Consider the following 22,892-nt stretch of genomic DNA (forward strand, 5'->3'; position numbering starts at 1 on the left):
TATTTATGTTCATTGGGTGTAAGCGAACCTTGAGAGTGTTCACCAGCGCCACCCTCGACCATAGCGGCGGACGTAGCACGTCCTGTTATACCGCGAGCGTGACGTGGAACGTCATCTAACGGCGAGGGCGGAAACTGTGCGAGAGCCCTCTTAAGCTACCTAAAATATATATATATATATATATATATATATATATATATATATATATATATATATATATATATATATATATATATATATATATATATATATATATATATATATATATATATATATATATATATATATATATATATATATATATATATATATATATATATATATATATATATATATATATATATAAAGGCCAGACATGCACTCGTATCAAACCACTAAACCTCATTTAGGCTCGAAATGCAGCCAAACAAAGAACGCTATGAATGAGCCCACTCTAACAAGCAACGATTACGCGCGCTTTGACAAGTATTAAATAGCGAAGGCCACGCAGGTCGTCGAACAAGTGCAACTGACCCAAGTCGATGACCACGCAGTCAACGCTGCGGCTATGATTACAATCGTCACAACGAATTCTTGTAATGTAGCAGTCCAGCGAGCACACAACTACGTATAGCGCCGATAATCACAAAAACACTCCGTGCAGTTGCCGCGCAGCACGACCCACATGTTCTCGCAGCTTAGCGGCATGTTGGTTTCGCGGTACGCAAAGAGAGGTACAAGCACTTCGAACTCGCTTCGAATAAAGCGTCTGTACGAAAAATGGGGCCACCAATTGGCGCTGCGAATGAGAACGGTTAGAACCAGTTCGAACTAACAAGGCAGCCGCGGCGTCTCGACAGCTTTCTGGCCTTCCCATACGCCGTTCACATTTGCCGCCGTGCAACACAGCCAGGCAGCAAGCAGAACTCACACTCTCAAAGCCGTGGTATTACTTATATCTTTCTTTTTCAACTTGAATGAAGCGCCGCGTTTGATTGGGTAAAACGCCACGCATTTTGTCTGGCGGCGGGAAGCCCACCCGCGTTGCCTCTGAAATGAATATATTCCCCCTACTTCAAGCAGAAAACCTCCTCTCCATATGCGTACCTCTTGGCTTATGAAAATATAGGTTACTGCGCAAAGGTTACTTGACGTTAATTGTCATGGTAACCTTTATTAGCTTGCAGTTCGGTTGTAGTAATCCTCCGCAAAAAAACGAATACATTGAAAACAAACTATTTGTAACCTATATTTCAGAGGTTAGACACGGCTGAAAGTTATTCAGGTTACTGTGTATAGAGGGTACCTGCGAATTATTATAACAGTCTTTCATGGTGTTTTCACATAGCAAAAATCACTAAGGAGGCTAACCGCACTCTCGATTTTTTTTGTGGCGTAACCTAAAATTTTCCCCCCTCACCCCACCCCACTCCTTCCGTAAAAATTCCTGCTTACAAATCTCTTGTAAGGTCCAAACTAGAATATGCGTGGCCTTTTCTGGCCAATCTTTCGAACATCCTCGAATGTATACCCAGAACTGCGTAGCTCGATTTTTTTCCAAGGAATACTCATTATGTACCAGCGTCAAAACGCTCAAATTAATGCGGATCTTCCCAGCCTAAAAATACGGCGAAAAATTACCAGGCACAGTCTCTGCCGAAAGTTTGTTATGCTCCTATCGATGACACCATCCTCTCACCCGATCACCGCTATTCTTCCCGCACAAGCCAATTAAAATTGGTATACCCTTCGCACGCGCTCACATCGCCAGCAGCTTCAGCCTTTTTTAGAAGAAACTGCGAAGAACGGGAATCATCTACGCATAGAAGTCGTGTACTACGGCGATGCTGCCAGTTCCAAGACTGCCATGGAACACGTCATCCTTCACTGAAGTCGCTCATCCCTCATGCAAAACTCCTACCCAGTGGCTGCAGTGGCATTTAAGAAAGTGAGAGAGAGAGAAAGAAAGAAAGTAGGAAAGAAAGGAAGGAAGAAATAAAGAAACAGAAACGAAAACTAGTAGTAGAAAAGGTTGACTGCACTTGGCTGCTACCGGCTGCGGTGGCTCAGTGGTTAGGGCGCTCGACTACTGATCCGGAGTTCCCGCGGGTTCGAACCCGACCACGGCGGCTGCGTTTTTATGGAGGCAAACCGCTAAGGCGCCCGTGTGCTGCGCGATGTTAGTGCACGTTAAAGATCCCCAGGTGGTCGAAATTATTATGGAGCCCTCCACTACGGCACCTCTCTCTTCTTTTCTTCTTTCACTCCCTCCTTTATCCCTTCCCTTACGGCGCGGCTCAGGTGTCCAACGATATATGAGACAGATACTGTGCCATTTCCTTTTCCCCAAAACCAATTATTATTATTATTATTATTATTATTATTATTATTATTATTATTATTATTATTATTACGTCTTCTGTTCAATTTGTTCGTTAATGACTTATCTCAGGTTATTTCCAAAGGTCTAATATTTCAATACGCCGACGACACTGTTTTGCTTTCCAAGCACTTATCTTACAACATAGCCATTACTAATCTCCAGAATAATATATAAAAAACAATGACTTGGTTCACTAATAACTGCCTGGAGGTTAACCCGATTAAAACAAAACTCGTTTGCTTCAGATCCCCGTTAAAACTAACAGCTATGGATGCGCCGGTTTTTCTACATGTTCGTGGCTGCTTTCCCTGTCGATGCGGGCCGGTCGCCTATGTGAATTCAGTAAAATACTTGGCAGTCTTCTTCGACAGTGATATGTCTTGGCACAGCCAGCTATCACATGTCTGTAATAAGCTTCAGAGCGCGGCCTGATTGTTTTTCCATATAAAATCCATTGTTCCTTTTCAGATAAAAAAAAATATTGCGCATGCTCTGGTGTGCAGCATTCTCCGATATGGCATTACCGTTTTTGCTTTTTGCTCCGCCAGATGGGAAAACAGAGTTGACACTTTATTAAAAAACATTATAAAAAACATAGCCTATAACGCCCCTTTCTCTATGTCTGATAATATTTTCACAGCCCTTGGTCTTCCATGCTTTCGAACACTCTTTCTACAGACTGTAGTGGTACGACATTTCTGGGACAGCAATTTCAAAACACGAAATACAGCTTCCCGACGCCTGCGTAGTTCCATTCGTTTTAAGGTGCCGCGCTCCTCAACAAGGTATGGGGAAGCCAGGCGTTGTGTTTATGTTCCCCAAATTTTTAATGACTTGCCAGAGGAAGTGTTTTCCGCAACATCAAAAAAAGTGCTAAAAATCATGGCTCACTCATTGTAACACGGTTTCTATATGCCTGAAAAATGTTCATGATCAGTCACGAATTGTTAAACTACTGTTGTCTTAACTTAGGCACCTTGCTGTTTATTTTCATTACTTGTTCATGTTACTTTTCCTAACCTTTTGCACCTTGGTCACTATTCATTTCGTGTTAGTATTGTGTTGATATTACGTTCATATTTTATGTTTATATTGCTCGTCCGTCTGCCGACTTTGCCGGGCCAAGTCCCTCAAGCCACTAGAGGCTTTGACAGGCCCGTTTCATTGCCCTGTGCACGTTATGTGGAATAAAAGATTTATTATTATTATTATTATTATTATTATTATTATTATTATTATTATTATTATTATTATTATTATTATTATTATTATTATTATTATTATTATTACTTGGGTGCTCTTCTGGATCGCGTGTGAAGTGTTCACTGTGCACTTTCTGGCTTGGTCGAACACTTGGCCTGGCATATGTTCCCTTGTCCTCATACGAGCGCTTTAGTTTTGGCGAAACAGGACAAAGTTGCATCCCGCCACAAAGGTCTCGTGAGTGAAAGCAACGAAGATTTTGCGGTGTGATGTATACGCAGTGAGCAGATAAATAACGGCGTTCAACATCGGACATGTCCCTTCCAGGCATGTTATTTCGTGTTTTTTTTTGAGTAATTAGTCATAACACGAATTCATGCTCTCTATTTTTTTCTCAATCTGTTAGACCTATGTAGGAAAGGGAGAGCGGACAACGAGCTTTGTATAATCGAGGAGGCATGTTGTTCGCGTTCGCAAGCAATACTCCGTTAGTTGCAATAGCTCAAAAATTCAGTTCTGAAAACACATTTTCATGCAAAACAAAAAAATGGCAAGAATGACATTTGTATTTCTCTATAACAGTCGTCATTTTCATCGCGGTCTTTTGAAGAAAAGCTGTAGGTGTACTGTGGTCTTTCATTTCTCAAAGAAGGTTATCCTCTCCAGTGCTGCTACGCCAATGGCCAGTGCTTCCCTTTTTGAGCGAATGAACGCTAATATTGGTCTTCATGCGGCAGTCTAATAATGCTAATAATTCACCATGCACGCAATGGTCATCGCGGGGCGCTTTTGGGCGTTCGCTTCGTTGTCACTGCAGGATGCGCTCCTCAATCACTGCTCGTCCCCGCATGAAATATTTGAAGAGCTTGATTACCTGCATAACGCGTCATACAGGGCTGAACAGTGTGATACGCTCTGCGCCGACGTCGCCGAAACTACTTTTCCTGTTCTGGTATGCGGGAAGCCGCGGTGGCTCAGTGGTTATGGTTGTAGTATACTAAGTTCGTTGGTAGCTCGGTGGGCCACTTGCGTGCTATATACTTTCGGCTGACAGGTCATTCTAGTAATGCTAACGCATTAATAACCACAGTCAGGCTACGGATCAAGGCAAGACACTTTATGTCTTGAAACACTTCATTTTTATTGTTTTAATGATGTGTGAACTATAGACAATGCAATGTGACGTTCCTTGTGGAGTGTGACGTTCCTTGTGTGTGCTACGAGGTTCCGCGTTCGACGGCGCGGCGTAGACGGAGACCCAGATGACAGCGGCATCATCAATTACCCAGCCATGCTCTTTGAGTGACGACCAGAACGAAGGGGTTTAAGCCCAACCGGACCCAACCGGACCCGCCGCCGCCGGAGCGGGGAAACGGGCTTTATCCTCCCCAATTGCCGTGACGGTTCCAGGAGAGGCCTCCCGAGCACATCCCAGGACAAGGGACCACTTTCCCGGCCGGTGACCCGCGGGAACTGTCAGCGATCCAGAGCGCGCCTTACCTTGAGGAGCGAGTGTCAGTTGATGGATGGAGAGCGGAGGCCGGTGACCCGCGGGAACTGTCAGCGGGCCAGAGCGCGCCTTACCACAGCCGACGCTATGCGCTACCTCGAAGACAACCTTCTTTCCCTCGGACTCAACACGTGAGGGGGGCGAGACCATAAGTGCGGTGGTATGTTTGTGCGCCCAAGTGAAAGCCCTAGCCCCCCTCCTTCCCCTCCGGCGTGGGCGTCCTCACCCTAGGGAGTGTGGACAAGAGGATATAAAAATCGACAGGCAGTACGGAAGAAGGACGCTTAGGACGACATCGTTCGCCAAGGGGGCCTTCAGCGCCGAAGCCCGACGGCGTGCAGCTTCTGCCAGCAACCGTTCGAGCTCAACTCCGGAACCGCTCCATCGTCCCCATGAAGTCGTCGGCACGTAAGCTCGGACGCCCCAGCCTCTGATGTATAATCTTAATCATGTGTAATTATTGAATATATCTGTTTGTTTAAACTGAGTCATACGGTGTCTCTTTGCCTCTCCGTCCCGTGTGGACCTGCGCATTATGGGCGGTCATCACAGCAAAGAGTGAAGACACCAAAATCACAGAAGCGAAGGCCAACTGGTGTCCCCACTCGCGGGTTAGATTATATGCACTGCCGCAGTCGAAGTCACCAATTCAACCACTGTAGCAAAAGAGAGAAATTAATTCCTTTGTTTTTCGAGTTGTTCTTCCAGATAAGCCAAACGAAGGGGTGTAATCGCACTGGGCACTCCGATGCACCGGAGCAGCGGAGCGCTGAGCAGTTCAGTCCAGCGAGCTAGCAGCGCACGCCTTCGCCCGCTTATAGTTCGAAACTCCGACGGTAACTTTGACATACTGTCGTCCCTCACTGAGAAAAATAGGTTCGCCTTCTCGCAAGACGCTGAATCTGAATGCGGCTGGCGACATATGCACAGCGTGGCCACCGGCCGTTTTCGTGGGGAATAAGATCAGAAATATTTTTAGTGAGGATGTCGACCCTTCCGGGGGGCGGCTAAATTGCGTCTGGTCAGGGCACGCACCGTTGCGGAATGTTTCTATTGATGATTTTCACGGCCTACAGGGGGCGTTCTAGTTCATCCAATATGTCGGTGTTATACCCCTGTCACACGGGCACGCTAAAGGCACTTTGAACTAATGCTCCTTTACGCTCCCAAAGGAGCACTACTTTAATGGAGTTCGTCCGTGCTACACGGTCGCGGAACGACCTTCGCAAGAACTTTTTAGCGCCCTCATCGGCGAAAAGCGTTATTAAAATTGCTAACCTCACTGCACATGTAAATACAGAAATGTCAATTTTTAGTAAATTAGTTTTATAACCGTATTATGTTAAAGCAACGCAATTTTAACTGCAATAATGACATGATTTTCCAAGTACAGAGCATAACATACAGTGCTGGCCACACTGAGCCGTGCATGGCTACCGTGACGCTCGTATATCTGGAGCGAGAGTATGGCGTGGTGAGACTGCCACAAAACAAATGATCTTATATTTTAAAACACCACTAATCTTATGAAGTGAATTTATAAAATTAAAATTGAACGTTTCTTTTCCCAATTTATTTATGCTGTTAACTCGCTGGGAGAGAGAGTACTCCCTTGAAGCCTCAAAGGACGAACTCGAGCTGCCTTGTTTCGAAGCTCCTTTGAGCTAGGTGTCCTTTGGCGCGTCCGTGTGGCAGCGCGCGTTCGTCCTTAGAGTAATGGAGCATTAGTTCAAAGTACCTTTACAGTGTCCGTGTGACAGGGGTATTAAAGGGTCTCTGAAGAGGGTGCTTGAGGTTGGCTATAATACGCTTGATTATGTACCGTACAGGCCACCGAGTGTTCATGCCGCGCACAGGGCCTCAAAAGCGAACCGATCATTTACAATATATTTTTAAAAATTCGCGCTTCCCCGCCTCGCGGCGACCTGCGGTGCCGAGTTTTCGCCTTAATTCGCGCGCAACGCGTCACGCAGCGCTTGTTACGTCAACAGCGGAGGGCTGTCATTGGTTCTCCGTGACGTCTCTTTCTGGCATCACGCAGCTACCACGGCCGCGGCTGCAAATTTCGCCCCCTCCTCCCGCGCGCGTCGGCAGCCGGCGGAGGGACCGACGATTGGGTGGGGCCGACGGAGGAGCGCGGACATTTTAGCGTGCAAAAAGAGGCGAGAGCAGAGAGAAAGGCGCGAAGAGAAAAAAAAAATAGATTCCCGCCGCGGTGGCAGTGGTCGGGGCGCTCTGCTAGTGAGCCGGAGTTCCCGGGTTCGAACCCGACCGCGGTGGCCGCGTTTCGATGGAGTCGAAAGGCAAAAGGCACCCTTGTACTGTGCGATGTCAGTGGGCGTTAAAGATCCCCAGGTGGTCGAAATTATTCCGGAGCTCTCCACTACGGCACCTCTTTCTGCCTTTCTTCTAAATTCAAATTTTGACTACAGATAACTCTGCTTCCCCAAAACACACTAAAAAATTTCTTGCTGGAAGATGTTTGTGAAGCAGCGTCCTTTAACATCCTAGGCATACCGAACCTTTATTCGGAACCCTTTCGAGAACCCCTAAAAGAAGCGAGCTTTTTGAGTTGCACGAATGACTCGGGTTGTTTGGCTCACGGTGGCAAATGGCTATGAGCCAAACAATGTCAGAAATCAAGCCAAAACTATGTAATAACGTAAAAATATTCCCCAATACTGCTACATCTAGTATAGCGATTGTGTAATGCTCAACGAAAATTATGCAAATACTTTCTACATCTTGCTACTCCCATATATTATATTCGAATACTCAAAATCAATATAGTTTATGTCATAGCTCTAACTATTTTGTTTTTTTATTGTTATTACTTATATAGATGTACATTTATGTTGATTGCTATTTTAACAAGGCAATAAGTGTAAGTGCAAGAGTTCAGTAAATGCCCTCGAGCCTGGCCCTACCTCGGCAGCTAGCGCTGCAGTAGATCAACTTTCTTCTTTTTCTACGATGCCATTTTTTTTTCTGTTGCCTCGTGCCTCATTATTTAAATTATATTCATCCCGTTGTGCCATAAGCGGAGTGGGTAGGGCAATTTTTATTTTTTATTGGGCTGCCCACCATCTAACGACTGGTTGCTCGCAGGTTTAAAGAAAAAAAAACGAGAAACAAGTAAGAAACTGCTGGAGCTGCTGGCTGGAGTTTCAAAAGTCCAGCGTGTGAGCTTATAGCAATAGACGATCGACACGCTTCGGAGAGAATGTAAGCCCAATGACGTCGACGGAGAAGACTTGTGCAGCGGTTAAATGACAAAATTGGAATCAGTTTTATGCGTACAGCCTATAAAGGCATAATCAAAACCAAGCGAGTGTTTATGCTGCTCCCGCAGAAAACAAGCGAGCTAAATCAACCAGGAACGCCACGGACAAGAGCGCAAAGACCCATTTGGGCTCCCACGGCTCTTTGCGCTCTTGTCCATGTCGTTCCTTCCAAGTGTCCTGGTGTTTCTGTGCGCTGATTGACGGTGGAAAAAAATGAAGTAATGCAATCAGCATGCGATATTTCTGATTGACGCAGCGGGATCTGCGCAATTCTCCATTTTACTTCTCTTCATTACTTTCTTTTTTCCAGTTTCTTCCTCTTCACTAACTTTCTCTCCACTTTTTCCGAGTCTGCACAGGAACGACAACAATACCGGGGTTTTGAGAAATGACACTACGTACTTTGCTGGCGCAGTAAAAGTTCGGCAGTCATTGTCGCTTGAGCTTCCACTTAGGGAGCTGTGCCCTCTGGTGTTAAATCGTACGCATGAATGTTAATGCGAGAGCATTAAGGTTCCCGTTACGCAGAAAATCCGGCGTCATCGGCATTGTGAGCGATAACTAGGGAGGCGTGTACCAGGCGGCCACCCGCGAAGAAGCACCTAGGTCACGCGACCTTGTGGCGTCACCACAACCAGCCCATAGGATTGTGAGAAAGCTGATCACCCTAGCAGGTAGCAGTTAAATTAATGATTGGTCGCAAGAGGTTGCTCGGGAAGAGCAGCTGTGGTCGCACAGGACCCACAGGTGGCAGCACCTGCCATCGCAGGGCAGTGGCTCATCACTTAACCTCTGCATCATTACGCAAGGAGTGGTATGAGAACTCCCAGGGACTCAGGAATGTAAAGTCGAGAGTGACCAATTCTCCATATATGGGCACTAACTTATTAACGCTGTCTCGTCATACCCTTAAGGTGGAACAAGTGTGAACCCTTAAATTTTTATTAACCACATGCGACTACAAATATGTTCTTTTTCTTGGCTTGTGTAAAGATGAAAAGTATAAATAATGAGATCGCCTTTTTGCGCGAATCGTTTTCTCGCAGCAACCGCGCCTTGTGGCCCAATATGTACGGCCGCTACATTACAATTTTTTTAGTCCGGTTCTATTCTATTCTAACCATCCCGCGAGGACTCAGAATGAGGGCGGGAGAAAAAAATTAACAAAATGGAATTCCAATGACATTTTTAGAACACCCCCGGTAAATAACAAAGCACACATCATTTCATTTCTTCATTTGTCCATAAATATCCCGGAAAGGTCCCTCGGCTAAAACCTGTTGGAACAGCTCGACAAGATCGAGAGACGCGATCACCTGCAATATTGACATCTCACTCAAAATCACAACAGCAAAGCAATAACAGCACGCGCAAAACTGTTGACGCTTGAAATGCGCTCGTTTAGTCACGTGTGCTCAGCAATGTTTGAGAGCGAACAGCACCTCGTACTTCTTCATGGTCCTATAGCCCGAGCAAATCATTCTTTTACAGATATGCTTGGTGCCTGACACGAACGGCGTGGCGTGCTCACGGTGCGTACGCTAACCTTCTGGATAACAGTTTCGGCATCGCTTGCTTATGCTGCATACGGTCTGGACGCCGGACAGTGTGGCTTGTGTCCCGAAGTGCCTAGTATGTGCGGGCGAATAAGCGTATATATGTCATTATGAAATGCTTGCGGAACTTCCTGCCTCTCATGACGGGACGCCAAACGCGAAGCAGAAATTTTGCATAAATATATTTACTTTTGTATAAATATAAAGCATGCGCTTGCAATATATTGTAAGCAAATCTTTTTCTTTGATGGCTTCCATGTCCGGCACCACGCTTTTTTTTTTTTGCGTTTCAAGAACTAATGTTATCTTCGAGACCACTGCCGCTTACATGTATAGAATGGGTCAAGAGCTCAAACTCTCAAATCTGCACCCGGACAGCAGCACTGAGCTTTTCCGAGCCACAGCATACGTTGCACCAAACCTACGGCGCAGTGAGCAAATGCGTTCTTTCAGGACCAGTGCACTCGTTAATTCTGGCGAGGGGTGCACCTTCACTTGAGCACGTACCTGTCGCCGAATCTCGGGAAGTGTGCGGGCCCAGTAGCAAGCTGCTTCAACAAGGCTCCACGTTTCGCAGATTGGTACAACAGTGCTTCACACCTCCGTTCGTGGCGTCTACGCGTGCAGGTTGTGGCTTGGGAGAGAAGCGTTTAATCCCTTAATCGCGACGGCAGCGAAATGCAGAAACGTCCAGGAAAAACTCGCGGTATTTCTTTGACAGAAGTCTCCCGCGCTGCCCATAATTTCTGCCCTCCAAAACCCGATTTCTGTAACCTGTACGCTGTTGCAGGATACAAGTTACAGGCAAGAAGCGTGTACACAATTTTTTGCGCTTTTCTGATACCTGAATGCACAGCTCTTGCACTGCGCACGAAGATACTGCCACTCCAAAGCGTATTGCGTGGTCAGCCTTAATCACTTTTTCGTGCTCTAAAATAAACACGTCGAATTTGTGACTCACTCTAATGTCGTGCGTAGGTTGGTTCCTGCAGTAGCGGAGAGCAGCGGCTGCCCGATCCCCTCAAGGGCAGTCATATTGGATAACCAGTAGCGTCCCCTATAGCCTGTGAAAGTTGCGAATAAGTACATAGCTATGGCAATTCTTTTTTTTTTTCTCACAGTCAGGCAGTTTTTTCAAAATTTATTTTCATGTCCCACTTTGCATGCCAGGCACCAATAGCTTTAAAAGAATTGTTTAAAGATTTTTCACAGAGCTGAACGAAATGCAGTCATCGCCCAAGGATCTCTTATCTACCTGGGAAGCACGTCATTTTTCATATCGCTAATTTATTTTACAAAAATAAAACAGGCCCGAAAAACCGCCCCTGCACGCGGTACTGCTCTGGTAAACACAGCGAACGTAGTTGATAGGTTTCGGGATATTTTGACCAACTCATTCCTGTTGTGCAGATAAGCTTGAACCCAACGGATTATTTCAAAATCAACACCACGATCATGCAACTTTTCGATTTCTTACACACGGCACACTCTGTTGATTAGTCTAGAAATGTGCACACTTTTAATAAGTCTATTGCAGCCATGCTAATTTGTTGCCTGAAATCAATCGCCGCAGAAAGATGCGCAGACTTTCAAGCAGCAGAGTTATCATCGAGAGGCCGTTCCTGAATCCACGCTGTTAGGAGAATGTGTTAAAGCACTTGAAACTGGTTTTTGTGTGAGAGCCCTGCATCATGCGGCATCGGTTAAGTGACTCCAGTTATATATACGCAGCGACTTTTTGAGTGGCGACCGGTGGGGTTTATCATCACGGCTGTCCGGAGCTTTCTCAGAGCCTTTGAACTGCGGCATCATCACGGCTCATCCAAGAGCGGCATCATCGCCGCTCGTCAGGCAACTATTTCTTCTAGTGACTCTCGGCCAAAGAGAGACAGCACAGGTGCATGCAATGGAATCGACTCACCGCAAACCGCTGTTATTTGCGCAGCTACTCGCCCTAGCCTACTGTTCCCGTCCCTGCGGAGCAGACAACTGGGCTACCGAGGAAACACCTGTGCCCCTGTGTGTGTGTGTATATATATATATATATATATATATATATATATATATATATATATATATATATATATATATATATATATATATATATATATATATATATATATATATATATATATATATACACACACACACACAGGACGACGTGACTGGACTGCGGCTTCGCTTTCCAGAGGCCTCAACTTCGACTCTTGAACCGCCATCCGCCCACCTGTGGAAGCGGCTTCTTCGCTACTGCGCACTCTCAGATGATGACCACGCACTTTCGGCTTATCATCCCAGCGACAACTGCCCTGCATAAATCACCGCATCATCCTCACGCCCTTCAGTGAGCTTGGCAGCCCGGGCGCGATGACATCAACTCAACGCACACCGCTGTTCTTTGCGCAGGTAACGAACCATTGTTCTTTATTCACTAAGCGGGCACACGCTACCGCGGTCTTGTACAGTGCTGCCACGCCCACATGCGGCGTTTGTCATTGCTTGTGATTGTGCGCGCGTCGTACAAGCACTTCTGCAACAGTGTGGTGACGTCGAGCTAAACCAAGGGCCTAACACGCACGCCTCTGCCAGTGACGACCACTCCGCTCTTTTAGAACCCTTGATTGAACTAAAAACCGGACAGGCAACATTAATGGACGAAGTTAGAAGTATTCACGAAAAGCATACCAAAAACGATAAAATGCTGCAGGGTATTAAAGAAAGGCCAAGCAATCTCTGGCGGCGATCGAAGCAGATATAAAGAGTGTTCAGATGCTTCCAGAGGCAAACGCGTGTCAGGTTGAGCATTTAAGTGCTCGTGCAGATGATGGCGAAGATCGAGCGCGACGAAAAAAAGCCTTATGTTTTACGGGGTGGACGATGAGTATGGCGAAATGTGGGTGAACTGTGGGGAAAAAGTAACTGCCTTTTCTAAGGAACATCGGAAACTGCTCATTGAAGAGAGGGACATAGCATGCCCACAGGCTTGCTTCCTTCGGGCCAAACAAAATTCCACTAAAATTAGCCCATTTTAAAGGCAAAGAAAACCTGCTCGCTACTAGCAGGGACAATAAACACTCCGAACTTTATGTTCCTCAAGACCTTTCACCGGCCACACGCATATACCACGGAAAAACCTGACCGAACTTTTCTTTTAAAAAAGCAAAAACTTCCGCAGCACTCTTCGCCACAACGAACTAGTATCAGAAAAGAATACACACATTTACGACCCGATCAGCAAACAAGTTGTTCTTCGTACCCCACGGCAGTCAGGTAGTACCAGCCATGACGATGCCAAGAATCCCCTCTCCTTCCTTTTCACTAACATAAAAATCATGTTCCCGAAACGCCATACCCTAGCCAACCTAATTGACTCATCAGATAATAATGCGATAGTACTTACTAAGATATGGCTGAATTCATTCATATAGATTACGCAAAATGTTTCCCTCCCAGGAAGACTTCAAAATGTTTCGTGCCGACCGTGAGGACAGACCCTGCGGCGGCTGGGTTCTCATCGCTACTCATACTGATGTGAACTGCTACCGAGTAACCATTCCTATACTTCTTTAGAAATCTTGCTCCTATGCTGTAGAGCCCCCCCCCCCCCCCCCCCCCTATCATCGGGGTGCATTTGCAGTGTGCGCAATGTGGTGGTGCCAGAATGCACCCCCATGCTAAAAAACACCAAAGTAATAGGTCGGGCCAGAAGTCGGTGGGAGCCCGAAATTATCGAATCTTTCGCTATGCATGTTGCCCCAGATAAGCAATGCGTCAGCTCCCCCTCAGTGATGTTAGGGAGAACTGAAACTACCTCAAGAATATTAATCTTTGGCTGTTGTAAAGGCACGTGTTGATCGTTTTTATTTTTTATACATTTTTTCCCTTAATATCGCTCTTGTCAGCGCCGTGCGCTCTTCCCTCTTCTGCGTATGATTTGACGTTAATATGTGTATATAGTCATGTTTCTTCAGGGAATAAACAGTTGTTAGAAAGCGCCTTGTCTTGTGTGTTCGCCCCTTTCCGTATTTTGATAGCGCTCACCAATATATTCAACGATGCATTTCCAACTAGCCCCAGTTGTAGCTCTTTTGGTAATTTCTGTCTGTTGATTTCTGCGCGCATTCTGTCGACCACCAAAATTGGCCAGCGTTTAGATCTAAAATGCATGAACTAATTGATTTTTATGTCCCGACCATAAATATTAGCGAGCGAAGTTCCTCCCGCTGGTTTAATAACCCTGCTCTTAAACGACTTTAAAAAAATTTGGCTGTGGGTTTGCTCAGGTAATCCATGATATACAAAGCGAAAGCTGTCGGCGTTCATTGTGTTCATTTGCGTTAGCGTTGACAACTGTCTAGACTCTGATAATTTTGAGGAAAGGAAGGGCGCACAACTGGCTCCCTGGACAGCGGACACCTCAGTCGCGCTTTGAGGTACGTGGCGGGGGTGAGAGAGAGAGAGAGAGAAGTGGGCTGCGTGCATTAGCGGTGACAACGTTGTGGCAGACACGCGGCACTGCAGCAATAGGCCGCAGAGTTCACTGGATGACCATCGTCTCGCGACCAACCATTAAGTTAACTGCCACCTGCCACGGTGGCAGGGTGGGCGCGCTGCCTATCCAGTGTGCAGAACCACTCAACGTTACAGACGCTAAGCCGCGTCTTCTTGCCCGATACACCACAGTTTCCACACTCAAACCAGGTTCAGCAGACGTTAAACCGCAGCTAATTATTTTAACCACCCGAGGCTCGGCTAAATCACGTGATCGGGCAGCAGCCGCTCCGCGGCTCTGGAGCCCCGGCGCAGCGACGACGAAGACTCGGCTCGGCGGCGAAGTCACGTGATGCGTTGCTATGGCAGCGGCGCCACGTGGTTGTGACGTCACGTTTCTCGGAGCCGAGTTTGCTCGCTCCTGCTAAGCGTGCTAAGTTTTCGCTTTAAAAATTGCGAAAGACGGCTACGATTCTCCCTAATGCGAAATTTGTTCACAGCTCTGTCGATGTCTCAGGCTCTGTAGGCGCATCGTTTTGCTTTGCTGGGTCGTCGGCACGTCTGGCGACGATACTAGTTCCATAGTAATATTTGTTGAAAAAAGCGACGATGTGCAATGGAGAGCGCGCGAGAATGTGCAAGTTATTTAGATTACAATATTAGTAGAATAACACGACGACGTGCAATGCACAGCGCGAGAGTGTGGCAGTTAAGCACGAGGCGTGACCGGTTGCAGTGGTGGCATAATGTCTAATGGACTTTCATTACAAGGGGCATGGCAACTACGATATTTTATTGATGTGTATATTCATGCAATAAAGAAAAAAAAGCAGTGGTAGCGTAGTGCTCTCGTGCAGTGGCCATCGAGGCTGATCTGTTCGTGCCGCCGCGGGTTCGAAACCGCCTCGCGGCAACGTTTATTTTATTTCTGAAGGTATCTGAGAAGAATAAATGGTCAAAGGTCAAAGCTTCAGACAACCATCGGTTTTTTCAGGATTTCTAGCGAAGTAGCGCTTTCGCACTAAAAAATTGACAAACGATGAAAGAATGCTTAACGAATGAGCACCGCACACTTAAGGACTTTTTTAACGAATTTTTTTTTTACTATTCGTCTTCAAAACGAGATTTGATCCCGTGCGGGTCACTGCGTCTGCTGTCGCTTTTTAGTTACCAGGGCAGACAAATACGAAGCTGCTCGCGGCACGTGGTTGACCCGTGACATGCCGTGCTTGCTAGGAATAACTCGTCCGCGTGACGGTCAGCAACTCTAGCAGCTTCTTGTCACCTCACCAGCCGGAAACACGCTCACCCTCGTCTCCGGCGAGCGGGAGAGGAGGAGGGAAGAACACAGCGAAGCGAGAGAAATCGCGGGGAGTGCGCGACAGGTGCCTGCGACAGGGCGTTCCGCGCGAAGGCGCCGCCTCACTGTTGACTCAGGCCGCGACGTGTGTGCGCTCGACCCGGTGGCCGGTGCCAGCGGAACGCAATCCGAGAGCGCCCTTTTACGAGCTAATGACGGCCACTATCAGCGCTGCGCCGGCTATCGACGGGATCAAAACAAACATCGCGCGCTCCTGGACGTCCTGCGCTGTGCGGCCTCGGACAAGATAACGGGACCCGGCTGCTCCGGCACGGCTAAGCTCTGCGCGACGCCGTGCACGCGAGATAAGCGCAGGTTGAACCACGGCGCTTTTGGGACGCGCCGGATACGCCGCGGCACGACGGACGAAGCCCGCCCTTGTCCCGCTCACTCTCTTAGTCTTCTTTTTTTCTCTTCATCTTAAAACCGCGACGTCACGTGAGTCTAGTCGGCGGCTACGGCTCCTGGGCGCCCGAATTCATGGAACTTCGCCAAGAAGAAGTGTCCGCCAGCTCTGAAGCATAAACGGAACTTCGTCACCGCCATTGTGTGTCTTACGGGTGCAGTGGAGTATGATGGGTCCTGCAGACCTGTCTCATTGGGGCCCGTGTCGCCTGCGTTGGAACAAAGGACGTAGTGTTACCCGACCCTCCGTCACTCGCGTACTGAGTTATTTTTTTGTTCTTGTTTATTTGGTTTCATAGTCATACGAAACAGCTGAGAGATAAACGGACAACAGTTCGCTTGGTAAATATTGATCAAACGCAGTGCAACTGTAGTAACTACGTAAATAAAGATATGGGTCTGCTCAGGATCAGTCTTGACACCGCCTTGTAACGAGTGCGAAGTCATGCACTCTTTGGAGCCAGACCAACGACCGCTGGTGTTTTAACCGCCGAGTGCGGTGCCCCGCTCTCAACTCGCTGGCCGAGTTCGTACAGGCCGAAGCCGTCCATGCTACTAGGAGTAGCAACTGCGAGAATGAGCAATTGAGGCCCAATAAAACCACTCGCCATCGATCGCCTTCGAAGCAGTTCATCCCCGGAGCGAGCTTTTCCGCATTAACGATCACACTGCGGTAAAGCACGCTTGCGGTACCCGAACCGAACCGCTATAGGGGGAAAAAAAAAAAAAAAGCGACCTCTGCTCTGAACAAGAGCAGGCTGACGAAGGAGGCATAGTTCTTCGCTTTATCGTGTCGGCAGTCCTAAGGCTAATCATCGTAAAAGCCGCTGTCACTGCTCCGAGAGCGACAGGTGTGCTACTCAGAGCTGCCGTGTTCCTTATCCGAACGTCACTTTTGGGGCTCCTAACGTTGGCGTTTACGCAGATAACGATGAAATACAACACTCCGTCTGAGGCAGTTTATCGGCGTCCCAACCAGCAACGAGAAGAGCCCATCGCAAATCGCTTTTATATGAGTCCTTTTCGAAGGTGTGCAATCGGCGCTCTCTTTCTTTTCTTGCTTTTTTTTTTATTGACACTGCGAATAACTGACCAATGACCGTATAACGCTGCTTTCATTTTATTCCATTCGTCTTTGTTACCCTTGCCTTATGGCAGGTATGTTTCCTTCAAAAGCCCCATGTTAGACTGACTTTCACTGGTTCGAAGTTAGTTTAAATTATTCACTTGCACTATACGCCAGCATTCAGAAGCATTAAGGATCGATTTTTTATACTTTCAGGTAGCTTATGTGTTTAGTCGACGCGTACCTGTCCTTAATTGACATTCGAGTTTTTGATAACAGCACTTGACAACTATTGTATCTTCGGCGAGAGTAAATCTGGTTTCCCCACGCTAGCAAGATGTTTTACGCAACAAAACTACGCTGAACCTCACTTTTTCGACGACAAAGTTTGAAATGGGACCCCACCTCCCCCTCAACCGCCATGTCCAACAGTGAACCATAAATCTACCCTTGAAATTACGTTGCTCCTATAGTGCACACTGTATCGGCATACCTTAAAACGTTATTTCACAAGATAAGTTTGATTGCGTCTGCTTCCAGCTACAATGTATTCAAACGCGAGAAACAATGATTCATGAGTTTACATTCCGGATGTAATCTGGTCGCTCCGAACATGTCCACTCTAGCACTGCCTACACAGATGATAACGCGCTCTTGATGACGAAAAACCACGGACTATACGAAACCAACGTTCCTTGCAGTTCATGTACTTCTGCATAAGCAATGCACCCGCAGATAGAGCAATATTAGCATAGCTCCTTGATCCTCGAGCTTGATGTGACCCCGAGATTTAGTGAAACTTTCTCGAAAACAATGCTAACCTTTTCTGCGACGATTAAATTGCTAAGAAAATGACTAATTAATCGGATCGGACACACAGGGCAGCTCGCATGAGTAAGAATATATAAGTTCATGCCAGTGTCGTGACACTCTTGTAGCAAAGTGAGGATGCGCGTCAGCCATCAGGGACTTGTAAACAAGCGATCATTACGAAACCTGCCAAAGTACGTCTTCATGCATCGCCTGAGTTTCGTTCTTTAACAGCTGGTGTCTCCGCTGTTGAGGCAGCCCTGCAAAAACGCCTCTCAGGAATTACTCAGGGCCTTTCAGGAACCAAACTGGCGTGCGAACACATTAACCCCGTGAAGCCGTTTCTAGTTCATAGCTTAGTAGAGAGAACTGGCAACTAATGGGACATACGCTATCCTTTTTCCTCTTTTGTATAGTTTAAATGTCGACTATTCGCACCACATGCCGGCAAGGTACATCACTATACAGCTCTAATCTTTGCGCAGCATGTGAAAATAAGAGAAGGTATTGTCAACAATGCCCTATCGCGCAGTGCGGACTCAAATGTGCGGTGACCCGTTTAATGCAGCAAAAGTCCGGGTTTGCTCAGTCGCCGATAGTGTCGAAACATCTATAAAACGAATAACACATTTTAAGCCGCGAACACCGCACATAACAATGTTAGTTCCCATGGCGCTATAGTAACCTTTGGTATAATAATACATTAGCACACTATAAATTATGCACAGGAGGTGGCTTAAAAATTATGTACTCATTACATTTATCTTTAACTTTATGCACTAACTTCCATGACAAAAATCTGTCGATGGACGTCAGACAATAGCGGTTTTGCAGGAAATGCGGTAAGGTGCACGCAGTGCTAAAATACCGCGAACACACACTGTGCCGAGTCCCGTCGACGAGCGAGGGTTCTCCACCTACCACGTATCAATAACGACTGCTCGACGAGCATGTGCGCAAATGGGGCGTAGCGGGGCGAACCTCACCTCGTCCAGCTCAGTGTGCCGTGCCCGTACGCGACGCCGAAACGGCCGTGGCGAGCGAAGCCATCGGAGCTGCGTGAGACTCGCGTGAGTGCGCCGTCCTGGACTGATTTAGAGGCTCTCCGTAATGAGGGCTGGAAAAAAGGCGCCTCAATGACTTAACTACCGCGAGGGGAGGGGAGGCGGACGGGATTACTCTCTTGACAATGCACGTAAGTGTGTATGGTAAAGCAATAAACGCGTGCCTCTTCGATACACAGCGCCGGTCGGCCGACCGCCGTGGCTGGCCTGCTGTGTGACGGGCCCCCGTCGTTCATCGTGGACGGTTATGCGACCGCGAGCTGGGCGTCGCGTTCTCTAACGGGCCGCGCTATGGTGTCGGCCAAAGGCTTCCTCGCCCTTCATTCCCCCTCCTTCCCTTTATTTTGTTCTGTTTTCCAGGCTGTGCCGTAAATCAAGAGCGGAAACGGGCAAGCGCGCGGCCGCCCTCCCCCATCGGGGCGGTGCGGCCCCGTGGGCGGGGGGCGGCGTCCAATGGGCCGCGCAGCGTCGCCGCGGCGCACGAGCCAGACCGCACCATGTTCCCGTCGCGGCAGGAAGCGGGTCCCGCGGCGGCAGCCTTCCAGTACGCCTGCTACCCGTCGCCGCCCTCGCCGCCGCCCCAGTACGCCGCCGGGTTCGCGGCCGGAGCGGCCGTGCCTGGCGGCGGGCTCGTCATGGATGCTGCGGACCCGGGTTGCTGGGGGGGCGCCTACCGTTACGACGACTGGGCGCTGCAGCCGCAGCCCCCGCAGACGGCGTCGTTCGCGCCAGCGGCGTACGCGGGCTACGGCGCCGAGCTGGCCGCGGCCACCAGCCCCGACTCCGGCCTGGCACCTTCCGACCTGAGCGGGACGCCGTCGCCGGGCCTCCAACAGGCGGCGGCCAACGTGGTGGCCAGGCCGACGCCGGCGCGCTCTCCCTTCGAATGGATGATGAAGCCCTCGTACCAGGTCCAACCGAACCCCGGTGAGCCTCCGGTCGCGCCACACGAAGACTGTGCTTACTACAAGCGTGCACCTGTTACCTGTTGGATGGATACGGCTGAACCCTTTAAATCGGGCGGTGGCTCAAGCCACCTAGCCATGACTTATGAAATTTTACTCTTGTCTTGCTTTTAGCCACCAATCGTATAACATTCGCTTGGTTACTTCTACCCGCTTGAAATCGACTTTCCCTTCACTGTCCTTAAACCCCAGTACCTTGGGTAAATCAGCCCCTGCTTTCCACTGTAGGGTGAAGCCTGTTACAGAAAAGTATCAAGTGGTCAGCCGTTTCCTCCTCCTCTCCGCACCCAACGCACAAAGTGTCTATCTCCTGGTACCTGACTCTATGCGTCTTAGTCCGCAAAACTCCAGTCCTGGCCTCAAACAACAAAGAGCTTCCCATACAATTATCATAGATATTTTCTTTGGCAATTTCCTGCTTAAAGATCCTGTATGTTTCCAGTGCCGATTTCGTCAGCATCCCTGTTTTCCACAGGTATATAAGCATATATAAGCAGGCGCCACCTCACGGTCGGGATTGCAACTAAGAGCAGGAGGCACTTTTTCATTCATGCCTCGACTGCGAGCGCGATGTACCCTTCCAGGAGGCGCATCAAGTGAAGACTTGTATCTGTGCACTAGGACCGTAATTAAACGAGAATGGCGGGGAATAACCTAATAAGCATACCACGGCGCTGTGGTTTGCTGCGCTATGCTCATCGACGACGCGAAAAGCCACGTGTGGGATACTTTCGAGCGTACTTCTCACGCCTCCTTGCGCTAAGCTGGGTTATCGGATGTTATTGCGGCCGGCTGGGATTAATGCTTCCCACTTCATTCGTAGTTATAAGCTATTGAGAATGACCTCGGCTGAAAGCTGTGCACAGCTCGATTGACAGGGCGCACGGTAGACACTTTGCAGGGTAGCGGGGCGGGAACGCGTGATTTATAGAAAGCAGGCAGGTGAGACAGTCATAAATAACGTCTCAGCAGTAAACGGGACTCGTAAAGGTGGAGGGCGGTCATTAAACCTTAACGATGCGTCATTTGGAAAGGCACATACAGTTCTTGCTGTAGGATATCAGCAGTAAACTTCTGGTCGTGTTTTGTGCGGTATACTCTAGGCTTTTTCAAACCATGCAGTGGCTGAAACGAGGTGAAAGCTCGAACTCCGCACGAAGCAGTTACTTCCCAGTCACCGAAACGCTGTACGGAATAAATGAAGAAACGAGATGAACTTGAACTGCTCACATTCTGACCATTCATTGCGAGATAACACGACGGTATAGGAAAAATTGCCCTGCCCTCTGAATAACGAGTTCTGAGGCAAGCCAGGTCTTGTATGCTATATTTATCCTTTTAAGTGATTTCTCATCTCTTCCGCTGCTGTTGTTGGTTCTGTAACCATATACTAATGGTTTGATCAACGTATTATTACCTCATGGCTACACAGGAGTGAAGAAGCTTCAAATCATAGCGCACTTACATTAAATATTGAAATCTTACTCATTTAGCCCAAAGCTTTAGTAGATAAGCTGACTGCTACGCAATTTGCGTCAATACAACGAGCTAAAGACAAGACCGCTCAAGAGTCAAAACACGAGAGCAGAAACTTACAATGCCTTGCCGATAGCCAGGTTGACCAGGTTATTGGCAGCTCCCTGATCTGCTAATTAACCACCAGATGATCATCGTCAGCCTTACTACGCCCACTGCAGAGCAAAGGCCTCTCCTATATCTCTCCAATAAACCGCCAGATGGTGGCTGTTAATTGGACATGCCCCGGCTGCAATTCGGAGTTAGTAATTTTGAGTCACAATGAAGTTTGATTCGGAGTTTTATTGATTGATAACTCTGAATTAATTAAAGAATTCTACTTTTAAACGGTCTCAGTCGTTTGCGTCCCAAGCAGCGACGGGCAGGTCACTTAGTATGCTATGGCGCAAGCGCGATCTTTGCCCCAAAGACGAAGCTTCGCCTTATGCAGTCTGGTTTGCGTCGGTGTGATGGGAACGTTTGTGTCACTTCTTTTAAGCAGCCACTGACACCTGGCGGCGGTTTAAAGGCGCCAAACTATCTCACGAGTAGCCTCGCGATGTCTGGTAACTAGTGGGCCTTCGTCGGTGTCTCGGCAACGACTTTCATTACGTGTGGGGCGTCACTCAGTGTGCATACCCCACGGCAGGATTCGCGATGTGGCACTGCGATTTGTGTGATATTTTACGATGTACGACAAGAAACAAGGCAAACGGGAACTGTACTGAACTTGGACGCTCGATATTCCAACACTAACCTTCACCCTTTGCGCTTCCCCACCTATAGCGCTTGTCTTTCGTGAGCCAATGTCTTCGTGCAAAAGCCCGAGGGCCGACATAAGCACTTATATACGTCAACGTGTTTGGGTGCACAATTTGATTGCGATATGACATGAGGCCAAACTTCAAACCGTTTACCTGTGCGGCATTCTTCTTGCTTCTGTCTGCAGTGTGGGGCTGCGTTCGCACGGACAGCGCAAAGCGTGCTGTGCCTTTAAACATAACCGCATTAGCCTATAAAGTATACATATGTGTTATAACTTGCAACCAAAGACGTTGTGGTAAGGGTTCGCCATCTCAAAGCGACAATAGGGGACGCGATGGTGTACGGCTTCTAATTAATTTCGACCACTTGGTCGACGTGCGCTGACATCGTACACAGTACACGGGAGGAAGTCTTGTGTTTCGCCTCCGTAGAAACGCGGGGCCGCGAAAAGAGCAGCCACCAATGACTTGAGATACCCTTCGGCGCGAGACCGTCGCAAACTCGTTTCAACAGAATTTTTGATATCGCCCGATTTC

The 22,892-nt window shown here is 47.9% G+C and overlaps 2 protein-coding genes across 8 annotated transcripts in view; one reads left to right on the forward strand and one right to left on the reverse strand.

The window, feature by feature from the left end:
• LOC144128802 (structural maintenance of chromosomes protein 3-like) overlaps positions 1-19,152 on the reverse strand; it is a 98,538-nt gene extending 79,386 nt beyond the window's left edge. The window contains exons 1-3 of one of the 7 annotated variants that reach the window (XM_077662521.1): positions 19,034-19,145; positions 16,325-16,380; positions 10,877-10,972 (exon numbers count right to left, since the gene is read on the reverse strand). The gene's annotated coding sequence lies outside the window, so the exon portion shown is untranslated. Of the gene's footprint in view, positions 1-10,876; positions 10,980-16,324; positions 16,381-19,033 lie in introns of those variants that run through there. The other 6 variants (XM_077662523.1, XM_077662520.1, XM_077662525.1 and 3 more) reach the window with 6 other exon arrangements.
• A 328-nt stretch (positions 19,153-19,480) lies between these two features.
• LOC144128803 (homeobox protein CDX-1-like) overlaps positions 19,481-22,892 on the forward strand; it is a 42,243-nt gene continuing 38,831 nt past the window's right edge. Inside the window, exon 1 of the mRNA XM_077662531.1 lies at positions 19,481-20,038. Coding sequence (XP_077518657.1) covers positions 19,609-20,038 — 430 coding nt within the window. The 5' untranslated portion in view covers positions 19,481-19,608. The remainder of the gene's footprint in view (positions 20,039-22,892) is intronic.

Source organism: Amblyomma americanum, chromosome 4 (genome assembly GCF_052857255.1).
Source record: "Amblyomma americanum isolate KBUSLIRL-KWMA chromosome 4, ASM5285725v1, whole genome shotgun sequence".
Classification (NCBI taxonomy): domain Eukaryota; kingdom Metazoa; phylum Arthropoda; class Arachnida; order Ixodida; family Ixodidae; genus Amblyomma; species Amblyomma americanum.